The following is an 11,909-nucleotide window of genomic DNA, read 5'->3' on the forward strand; positions in this document are numbered from 1 at the left end:
CCTCTCTCCCTTGTTCCCTTGCCCTCCTTCCCTTCCCCCTCTCTCCACGTGGACCGCCAAGCTGGGCTGAGGTGAGCAATGCTACCATGTAATGTGTCTGACTGCATCATTGTAATATCTCTTTTATCTCTCATGCTCTCGATGACTCTAATACTTATATATCTCACCCATACAATTGTGATTACTGAACCTGTGGGTAGTAGTACTAGTGGGTGGGGCTGGCCCTCCTACCCACACCATAACTTAATACTACATGTAGGCAATTGGACATCCTCTTACGGAAGGGTCTCAGGGAGGAGATGAGCCAGTCAGGGTGCAGTGTAGCAACAATGAAGCATACAAATTTCCTCTAGTTCTTAAATACTTCCTCCCCCAAGAAGAAAGTAAAAGGAAATAGAGGAAAGAACTAGGAGACAAAGGGTATTTATAGAGGTCTAAATACAGGCATGTACATATGTAAATATATTTATATAGGATGGTGGGGAAATAGATGTATGTGCATATATTTATAGGTTTAGTATTAAGGCAGCAGATGGACATTGCTTGACCCCGACTCAAGTACTTACTCAATGCAAGAACACGATGTTCTATTAAGTTGGCATTCCATGATGCACACCTTCCCAACAGGATCGCTGAAGACAAATGTGTGCATAAGCAAATGTGGTGAAGAAAGTGATGGTGCCCAGCTATCAAAAGCTATAGCATCTGGGGTCTTAAAGGCTTGCAGATAAACAAGCAGCCATCTAGCTTAGAAGCATCAAAGCCCACATGGAAGAAGCACACCAGCCTGTGTAACCACGAGGTGTAGAAGGGACCACGTATCAGGCATCAAAGAACAAAAAATCATATCAGTGGGTGCCCACCTTCCCGATATGATCACTGAAGACAAATGTGTGCATAAGCAAATGTGAAGAAAACTGATGGTGTCCGGCTACCAAAAGATATAACGTCTGGGGTCTTAAAGGCTTTGGACAAGCGGCCATCTAGCTCAGAAGCAACAAAGCCCACATAGAAGAAGCACACCAGCCTGTGTGACCACGATTTGTCAAAGGGATCAGGTATCAGGCATCAAAGAACAAAATATCATACATTGTAAATGAGGGTAAGTGCAGAGTGGAGAATCAAAGCCCATCGGTCGGCAACTGGACACCCCCTTACTGAAGGGTAATGGGGAGGAGATGAGCCAGTCAGGGTGCAGTGTAGCAACGATGAAACATACAACTTTCCTCTAGTTCTTAAATGCTTCCTCCCCACCACTATCATGATCCCAATTCTACCTTACAATCTGGCTAGACCAGAGGATGTACACTGGTACAGATAGGAACTGCAAACACAGAGAATCCAGGACAGATGATCCCTTCAGGACCAGTGGTGAGAGTGGCCATACCGGGAGGGTGAAGGAAGGGTAGAGTAGAGAGGGCGAACTTATCACAGGGATCTACTTATAACCTCCTCCCTGGGGGATGGGCAACAGACAAGTGGGTGAAGGGAGATGTCGGACATTGTAAGATATGACAAAATAATTAATAAATTATCAAGGGTTCACGAGGGAGGAGGGAGCGGGTAAGGAGGGGGAAAAGTGAGGAGCTGATGTCAAGAAATGATTTTTAAAAATTCATTTTATTGGGGTCTCGTACAACGCTTAGCACAATCCATACATCCATCCACGGTATAAAGCACATTTGTACCTATGTTGCCATCATCATTTTCAAAACATTTTCTTTCTACTTGAGCCCTTGGTATCAGCTCATTCCGCCCGCCCCCCCCTCACTGCCCATCTTCCCTCATGAACCCTTGATAATTTATAATTATTTTTTTTCATGTCTTACACTGTCCGATATCTCCCTTCACCCACTTTTCTATTATTCATCCCTCTGGGAGGGATTATATGTAGATCATTGTGATTGGTTCTCCCTTTCTACCCTACCTTTCTTCCACCCTCCTGGTATCACTACTCTCATCACTGGTCCTGAGGGGTTTATCTGTCCTGGATTCCCTGTGTTTCCAGCTCTTATCTGTACCACCCTACATGATCTGGTCTAGCCAAATTTTTAAGGTAGAATTGGGGTCATGATAGTTGGGGGAGGAAGCATTAAAGAACTAGAAGAAAGCTGTATGTTTCATCGGTGCTATATTGTCCCCTGACTGGCTCATCTCTTCCTTGTGACCCTTCTGTGAGGGGATGTCTAATTGTCTACAGATGGGTTTGGGGGTCTCCATTCGGCCCTCCCCCTCATTCACATCGATATGATTTTTTGGTCTAGGTGTTTGATACCTGGTACTTGATCCCATCCACACCTCATGGTCACACAGGCTGGTGTGCTTCTTCCATGTGGGCTTTGTTGCTTCTCAGCTAAATAGTTGCTTGTGGTGGTTTCTAATTTGGTGTCAATTTGAGGATTAAGAGTGCAGGGGTGGTGTCTAGACTGCCAATCAGGATATAGCCAATGAGGCCTCTGTGTGGGCATGACCTTTTCCTGAGGATTCTGGGAATGGCTGTATTCCCTCCTTGGAGGCAGGAGACACACTGTCTTTGCTCACTCCCTGCGAGAAATCCCTGTGGAGAAGACACATGGAGAGAGGCTGATGGAGCCAGACCTCTGAAGCTGGAGAAGCCACATGGAGACTCCTGTCAGCACCGAGATGCTCACATCACTGGATCCACAAGGCTTCCCACCGTCTGGCCTGTGATCTTCCTGCATTCCGAGTCATTGCATGTGTTTCATGAGTCTGAAGAGGACTTTATCGATTGGTATCGGACATATGGGTGAATATTGGACTTATGGACTTGATCTGGACTGGGCTGGGATGGTTATTTAATATTCAACTGCACTTGTATATAAAACTCTTTCTTGTACACAGATGAGTGTCTCTGGATTTCTCTAGTCCACCCAGACTAACACACCACTTGTTTATCTTCAGGCCTTTAAGACCCCAGGTGCTATAGTTGACCTTTGTTTTTTAAGCTTCAAAGTGGCGTCGCTGACCGTCCACTTCTTCTCAGGTCTCGGCACTCCTGTCTTTGCTCTCCTTCGTGAGCATTGACCTGGTTGGTGTCCGGTTGGTTTTTCTGTCCATCTCTTTTCATTCTCTCACCTCGGTCTCTTGAGTTTTGTTAGGTTTCCTAGGATATCATAAGAGAAGTGCTGACAGCAGGGTTTTCAGATAGTTTAAGTATTTTTCTACCATCAGCCTTCTCTCCACTGGCAGGTTTGAGCCACAGTTGAGGATTAGAAGACAGGCTTCGGGGGTTCTAGTCCTGTCAGTCTCCAACTGTGCACCAAGAAAATGAGATTCCTTATTTCCTTGCTTTTCAGTCTCGTAAATAAAATGTGCCCTGCTTGCCCCAGCATGGGTTGAAACATGGGTGAATAACGGTCACTTTGCAAACTAGTATGGTACTCACATGAAGAGGTGGCTGTCTGTCTTAACTAAGACCATTAGAGGCAGCACCCAGGCAGAGGGAGGCATGAACTGATTACCGTCTGGCTCTCCCCTACAAATCCAACAAGGAAAAAGTGCTTGGCTTTGAGACAATATGAACCGGGGAGCAGAAGACAGCAACAGGGGATTACAGACATGAATATGGTAGCAAAATCCTTCTCCTACCACTCCTACCCCGTGATCCAGGGAAGGGCGATGGTTACATTTTCCTGCCATTTGCTGCTCTTGGAAGAAGATAAGGGTAGAGTCCAACCTATGAATCAGGTCACAACGTAAGGACGGCTCCTTGGGCCTGTGGCCTATTTATAAGAGACTGTGGAGACCTGGTTTCTTTCTCTCTTGCCCCTCTCATTTCCTGCTTCGGGGGTCCGTAGCCCTTGTGGTCTGCTGACCTTGCAAGCTGTCGGCGCTCTATCATGTTCCTGTTGACCTTGGATCCATGCAACTCTGCACCCACTGACCTGTGCAAATGGTTGCACAACTTGAAAAATGTAATCCATGTCATGGCACTGTATGAGAGACTCTGGAACATTCTATTATCTTTTAATTCCATTTTCCTTAACAAAAAAAACTCTACCATGTATACTTATCAACAACAAAAATAAATTCTATTTACTTTTTTAAAAAAAGGTTGTTCTAGACAGTATAGGATAAGAAGGATAAGAGAAATAGTTTGGATTTTGAAGCTAGTGGAATCTAGATCCACTCACCCCTAGCTGTGTGAACTTGCCCTTGTTCTTCAAAAATCCTAAAGCAAACCACTGTCATAGTGTTGATGACAATGAGCCTATGTAGGGTTCCATGGCTATAAATCTATGTAGGAGCTGATGGTCTCATCTCTCTCCAGCAGTCTCTGGTTAGTGAGTTCAAATCATTGACCTTGCTGCTAGCAGCCCAACATGACAGCATCACTTGTTGCTTAACCTTGGTAAAATTTCATCTATCTTACAGATAATATATGCAAAGCACATTATATGGGCTCAGCAATTTTTCTAATTAAATGAGATACGGTAATTGACAAATCTAAGAAGCATCAACTCTTCCATTAAAGGAAGTAGCACCTCCCCTACCTGGACTCAGTTACAATGCTTAGAAAGTCCAAAACCAGTTCCCCAAGGAAGGAACGCCCGCCCCCCCCACGCCCCCGTGCAGGAGGCTGAATTCCGACTCATCGTGATCCTAGAGGATTTGGTCGAATCGTCCCTGCGGTTTCCGAGACTGTAACTCTTTATGGGAGTGGAAAGCTTCGTCTTTCTCTTGCAGAGCGGCAGGCGGTTTCGAACTGCTGACCTTATGGCTCGCAGCCCAACGCGTACCAACAGGGCCCGTGGGAGGGGGAAGCCTAGAGGAAATTCGTCGGCTTGTCAACCTTTTCCTAGCATCCCCACCACCATGGTGAAGCAGAACGTACCCGGACACACGAGCCCAAGGGCGACCCTACAGGAAGAGGAGAGCGGCTCCCGACGGCTTTGGAGACTGGAGGTCGCTGCGTGTGACCGCGGCCGCCATCGCTTATCCCACAGCGCCACCAGGCTCCTTAATCCACCCAGGGACCCTGCATTTGGTAAGAAAGGCCGAAATGACTGGGGAATAAGCGGACCCGGACCGCTCCGCGGTCCAGTTCCGCTTTCCGACCGTCCAGTTCCGCCTTCCCGGGGCACTTCCTATTGCAACCACGAGGGGGCGCCCTTCGCGCCCCTCCCCGGGGAGGAGTCCTCGTTTGCGCACGCGCGACTTGGTCCGGCCGCCTCCTCCGCCCCTCCCTCTTTTCCTCCCCCACCTACGCGAGGAAACGTTCTTGCGGCGTCTTGAATTCATTTCTGACGTACGGGGGCGCCTGGGAGCGGAGCGGAAGTGCAGGGCGTTTCGTGCGTGAGTGGCAGCGGCGTGAGAGAAGGAAAAGCCAGCTCCGAAGCGTGTCGGCTCCTGTGGGGGGAGGGGGGGGCCCCGGTGAAACAGGAAGCAGAGGTGTGCGCCCGGTGGGCGGGGCCTTGGCTGGCGGAGGGCGTTGCGATTGGTCCTCGGATGTGGCGACGCCATCGATTGGCCCCTGCGTGGCGACCGTTGGCGTTCAAACGTGGCGGGTGTGCAGCCGAGCTGGCGGACGCCTGAGACCGTGTCGCTGGCGTTCTGCGTCGCGAGCGGGCGAGCCAAGCTGGGTTCGGGCGGCCTGCCCTCTTCCATTGTGTGAGACGGAGCCGGACATGGAGCCGCACGTGAGTCGGGGCTGGCGGTGCGCGCCCTCCCGGCCGCGGGAGCGGCGGCAAACGTCCGTGCTCGGCCGCGGCGGCGGGGAGGGGCGTGCGGATGGGGGGGAGCAGCTCCGAAGCTCGAGGGCGCCGTCCGTCCGTCCGTCCGTCTGTCTGTCTGTCTTGGATCATGGAAGCCCCTGAGCCCGTCCTGCTGTCCAGAGCTCCCATTTCAAATGCTCAGGCCTGTCGGACGCGTCTCCGTCCGCCCCCTGGTCCCCACGGTTGCAGCGTGGACGCTGGGTGAGATGAAGGGGCAGGGTTCTGAGGGAACGGGGCCAGGCCACGCTCCTGCCGTTTTGGTGATCTCTCGTGCCACTCGGCCGCTTTCGGTGTCCGAAGGGGAGGGTGGAAGCGGAGGACTTCTGTCTGAAGGACTCGGGATTCTCCGCCCTGAGTTCTGCAGACAGACATCCCTTGCCCCAGGGGCTGGTGGATAGCTCCTTCTTTTATCGTTGCCCCCCTGCACCCCGGTCGCCTCTGGAGCCAGATCAGGTGCTCCCTGAATCCTCTGTTCACTCGTATTTCATGATTAGTTCGGCCCAAGGTAAAGAAGCGCGAAGGTGAGGAGTGGATTTAGGAACACTGGCGACCTCGGGAACGGGTTGAGTAGCGTTGTGCTGTGTGCAGCCCAATCGGTTCCCGTTCATGCTACTCTGGGATAGAGTAGCATTGCCCCTCGGGATTTCCTAGGCTGTGGTCTAGGCAGGAGTCCTGGTGATTGGCGTGGGTAAGCGCAGTTGTTCAGACCCACCAGCAACCCTTCCGGGGCAAGCTGTGGCCGTCTGTGTCCGATCACAACCTGGGGAGCTCGGTGGGGCAGTTCTCTCCCGTCTTGTGGGAATCGCTTTGACGGCAGTGGGTTTGGTCTCAGCGTGTGGGTCATCTCAGACACAGATTGCCAGGTCTTTTCTTCCGCCGGATGGTTCAGACCAGGCGCTTTGGGTCAGCAGCCCAGCAGCTTGACCAGTAAGTATATCACAGGGCTTCTTTGGGGTAGAGGGATGGCTTTGAAAGCCTGGGTTTAGGAGATAAACCCGAAACAAATATAAATCAAACCCACTACCATGGTGTTGATTCCAAGTCATAGCGACCCTATAGCCAGAGCAGGACCGCTCCCCAGGGTTTCTGAGACTACAGATCTTTAGGGGAACAGACAGCCTAGTCTTTCTCCCGTGGAACGACTGGCCTTACAGTTAGCAGCCCAATGTGCAGCCAACTACGTCACCAGGCTCACAGCCTAGTCTTTCTCCCGTGGAACGACTGGCCTTACAGTTAGCAGCCCAATGTGCAGCCAACTACGTCACCAGGCTCACAGCCTAGTCTTTCTCCCGTGGAACGACTGGCCTTACAGTTAGCAGCCCAATGTGCAGCCAACTACGTCACCAGGCTCCCTCCCTTAGACATACACTCTATAGATTCCACCTTTGAGGAGTTTTGCTGCACAAGGCCGCCGAGAAACAGAATCGCAGTGGGAAGAAGTAGGAAACCCAAACTAAAAATGAAACAAAAGCTATTGCTGTCAACTCGGTTCCACCTCAGAGCAACCCTATAGGACCCACGGCCAGGGCCGGTGGGGCCAAAAGAAGGGCTTTTTGTTGTTGCTGAGTGCCGCTACGTTGGTTCCAACTCACAGTGACCCAGTGTACAACCCAATGAAACGCCGCCGGGCCCCACGGCATCTTCACAACTGTGGTGATGTTTGAGCGCATGGTGGCAGCCACTGTGTCAGTCCATGGCATGGGACCTTCCTCTTTTCCCACTGCCCTTCTACTTCACCAAGCATGTCGTCTTCCCAGGGACTGGTCTCTCCTGATAACATGTCCAGAGTAGGTGCGGTGAAGAAGCCATCCTCGATGCTAAGGAACATGCGGCTGTACTTCTTCAAAGGCAGATCCGCTTGTTCTTCTGGCAGTCCGTGATACTCTCAGTTTTCTCTGCTAGCGCCATCATTCAGGTGCGTTCAGTCTCCCGTATTCATTGTCCAACTTTCATGTGCATAAGAGGTCAGTTATACATTAGTCCTCAAGTGACATCTTTGCCCTCCAACCCGTTGTGCAGCACGTTTATCCAATCTAAGCATGGGCCTTTTAGGTAGCAGGAAATAATAGCATGCGTTATATGTGGATGCAGGGGTCCAGGAGAGAATGCCAGTCAATGGTTGGTGTTGAGAGGGGCAAATTTGTAATGTTACTGAGCGGGTGAGGGGGTGAGAGCTGATGAATGAGTGGAAGGTACCCTTAGGAGCAAGCTATCCATTTGGGATCTTGGAGTGAAATGGACATAGAGGGGTTGGATTCATTGCTTTGAATGGAAGACCTTCTGTTTCTCAAGGTGGAAAAGGTGGAGAGGTCATTATGTCTAGCTTTATGGTTGGAAAAAACAGGAATATTGCACTTGTGGAGTTGAATAAATAAACCTTGGAAACATTCACTGGACCCCACATAAACTCAGGCGGAGACCTTTAGTAAATCCACGGAAGTAGTACAGAGAGGAGAAAGGGCATGGGTTATAAACAAAAATATTTGGCATTTGACCTGGAAGTCCTTAAGAAAATGTGCTTTTCAGGCTACCTTTGATTAAACTAAGTTAAAATCTGCATTCTTTGTGTCCATTTCTGCAGGTAACAGAAAAGTATACTGCCCCTTTTATTTATTTATTTATTTATTACCTTTTCATTTGTGTAGAAGTCAAGGGTGTGAATATATCACAGTATGTTTAAGTACTCAGTACCCCCACTGGTGGATATGTAACTTCATTCCTTCCAAAATGTGTGTTGATTCCTCCCATGTGATAGACATTGCCCTAGACCCTCTGGTTATAGAGTTGTGAACAAGAGCACTGTGTCCTCGCGGCACTCGTTCTAGTAGAGGACAGACAATAAGCAATAAGTTCTAAAACATCTTTTGTAAACCACGGTGGGTTAATAGAAGGTAGCAGGTGGCTGAACATTGTCTCTATAATGTTGCTTTAAGAACCTCCGTGAACAAAGCTGTTTGTGCCACTGGTAGCTCAAACTTACCTCCCCAAAATTGAATGTAGCATCTCTTCAAAACCAGCCCTTCGGATTCTCAGAATCTCCATATCATTTCTAACAACTGCTTGTGAACCTACTAGGATCTTTTTTAAAAGTTTAAGATAAATCAAGTCTGTCTTGTGATCTTGGTCAGCCAGGAATCCATCCTTCTCCCTCTGCCTGCCTGTCCTCAGCATTCTTTCCCCTTGGCCAGCTCCCCATTCGAACAATTCTTGATCGCTACATAGTCCATGTGCTCTTCATCCTACTTCCTGGTCTTATTTAGGCCCACCTAGGTGACTCTGTGGGTTAGCTATGAGCCTGAGGGAGACTGGAAAGATTTAAAGTCTCAGAAATCTTATAATTGTGTTGAAATCTACTTGATAGCTGTGGGTTTGGGTGTGTCCTCTCCGATGGATTTTGGCTTAGTCCCCATTTCTTAGAACAGTTCCTCTCAACCCAGTTCCAGGAGAATTAAGCTCTAATACCCCATAGCATCCTGAATGCTAAGAGCCATGTATATCTCTGAGAGGATTGACTAGATTATTTTCGGTAGGATTTAATTTCTTGCATTATCCCAGTTTGGAAAAGCTGCCCTAGAAAATAAGCTCTGGGAAGGAAAGAACTTTGGTAGCATTCATTATTCTTCCCTCAGTGCCTAGAACATCTGCCGTAGGCTAGGGCATCAACAAGCCTGTGTTGATGGAAGGAATGGTGTGGTTTTCTGCCCGGGGGGTGCGCTGTTGAGTTGGCTCTGACTCATAGCAACCCGATGTATACAACAAAATGTTGCCCAGTTCTACACCTCAAGCCTCCTTTTCTGCCTTCAGTCATTCTCTGTATCGCTCACAGTTCGCTGTTGCTGCTTTATTGTGGTAATAGCACAACAAGCAATTCAACATCTTTTCCATGGACAGTTCAGTGGCTCTGATTATGTTTATCATGTTGTGCAACCTGTCCATTTCCAAATCATTCCATTAGCCAATTCATTAAAACTCAGTACCCCCTAAGCAATGACTCCTCATTTCCTTCTCCCTCCTAGCCCAGGTTACCACTAACAATGCATTTTATATTTTCAATACAAATCCAGTCATGTCATCCCCCTGATTAAAACACATCAAGGTCCCTCCTGCCTTCCACAAACACCAGACACCCTATCATGGCGTACTGGCTGCCACGATTCCTTTCTGTCCCTGTCGTGAGCTGCTTATCGCGGTGCACATCCATGCATTCAACTGAATAGAATGTGTTGTTGCGCCCTGCTTTCTGTCTGCATGTGCCTTGTTGGCCCCCAAGCCCTTCAAGCCCTCTCTTCATATCCTCAAGAAGCAGGCTAAAAATACCTTTCAGAAGTGTTCTCCGACCCTCCCCATCTGAACTGTGGACTCCTTTTATAACAATACACAAAAGCGTTTATCACCTCTTTGATTGTTTTTCTTCCTATGAATATCTTAAGGACAAGGACCACATCTTTCTTAGTGTTATTCCAGAACCAAGTTCATCCTGACACATAACCAAACTCAAGGTGCTAACTCACTGCTATCAAGTCCATTCCAACGCCTAAGGACCCTGTAGGCCACAGCAGAACTGCCCCCCGTGGGTTTCTGGGGCTTTAAATCTCCAGGGCAGCAAAAAGCCTCATCTTTTCCCTGCAAAGTGACTGGTGGTGTAGGTTGTTGGCCTTGTGCCTAACTCGTAACCCACTGTGTCACCAGGGCTCCTTTGGCACAAAACAGACACGCAACTTCGTAAATACTGAATGAGTAAAGCAAGCTGAAGGGCAGGAAGAGACCGGCTTTGGAATGAAGAGTTACTGGGAACCAAGATAGACATAACATAGGCCGAGTGCCCAGGCACTGAATCGGGCTGCATAATGGAGATGGTCCTTTCCCCCATGCCTGAGCTTTGGTGGTCTCCAAACTAGTCACTTCGTAGCTCTCTCCACACACGTTAGCCTACGTACAGCTCCGTCTGGGTATTCACATCCCATTACCGACCTGTGATGTGTAGATGGCACAGCCATGCTCGCCGAGTGAAGAGGACTTGAAGCGCTCACTCACTGACGAAGAGCAAAGGCACTTGGATTACATCTCAATATCAAGGAAAAATCTTCGCAACTGGACCTAACAACAACATCGGCAGTGGAGAAAAGATGGACGTTGTCAAGGGTTTCCTCTTACTTGGATTCCGTACCTATGGAAGCTGAAGCCAGCAAATGAGTGATGCATTGGGAAACTGCGAGCCATCTCGAAAGTGTTAAGAAGCAAAGACGTCACTTCGTGGACCAAGGTGCCCTTGACTTAGCCGTGGTGTTTCCAGTCACCGCATACATACGTGGGTGGAAGCTGGAGGTGAAGACCGACTCCTGAAGATGCGCTTGAGTCACGGTGTTGGCGAGGACACTGAAAGTGCCATGGGCCAGGAGAACCTACAAATAGAGACGGTGGGACCTCGTGTCGCGCGCTTTGGCCATGGGATCGAGCGGGGCCAGGCCCTGGGGAAGAACGCTGGCTGCGTGGTACAGCAGGAGGGCAATGAAAAGAAGCCAGCCCGCAGGAAGATGACTTGACACAGTGGCAGCAGCGGTGCCTTAAACATAGCAGTGATGCCATAGGCCAGTGGTTCTCCCTCTTCCTCGTGCCGCCACCCTTTAACCCAGCTCCTCGTGTGGTGACCCCCAACCATCACATTATTTTTGTTGCTAAATGTTGTCTTAAAGCATGGTGTAGCATGGGTAACAGTCTTCACGCCGGGTATTCGTATGTGGGTGGACCTGCCTGGAGATGGATAGAGGAGCAGTGTCTTGGTTCCTAAGACCATTGGGAATATGTGTTTTCTGATGGTCTTAGGCCTCCCCTGTGAAAGGGTTGTTCGACCCCCAAAGGGGATCGGGCCACAGGTTGAGAACTGCTGTCCTAGGTAGTGTTTCAATCTGTTATACATAGGGTCACTTTCCACTGGAACCAGACCCAACAGCCCCTAGGAACTGAAACAAAGAGCATTCTTCTGCATTATAGACTCTGTATAGTTTTTATGTGATTAGTCAGAAACTATCTGGCACTGCCTGGCATGCAGATGTAAAGCCCAAATTTTCCGCAGCCTGACGTCAAAGCCCTACTAGACACGGGTCCAGTTATCAAAAACATAGCTTCTGATTACATGGAACTGTGTGTGACCTCCTCCCTGGGGGACAGACAACC

The 11,909-nt window shown here is 49.3% G+C and overlaps 1 protein-coding gene across 1 annotated transcript in view; it reads left to right on the forward strand.

Moving 5' to 3' along the window:
- Positions 1–5,598: 5,598 nt before the first annotated feature.
- KIFC1 (kinesin family member C1) overlaps positions 5,599–11,909 on the forward strand; it is a 13,583-nt gene continuing 7,272 nt past the window's right edge. Inside the window, exon 1 of the mRNA XM_045292818.1 lies at positions 5,599–5,660. Within this exon, the coding sequence (XP_045148753.1) occupies positions 5,649–5,660 (12 nt within the window). The 5' untranslated portion in view covers positions 5,599–5,648. The remainder of the gene's footprint in view (positions 5,661–11,909) is intronic.

Source organism: Echinops telfairi, unplaced genomic scaffold (assembly GCF_000313985.2).
Source record: "Echinops telfairi isolate 266 unplaced genomic scaffold, ASM31398v2 ScPeMD7_655;HRSCAF=1070, whole genome shotgun sequence".
NCBI lineage: Eukaryota > Metazoa > Chordata > Mammalia > Afrosoricida > Tenrecidae > Echinops > Echinops telfairi.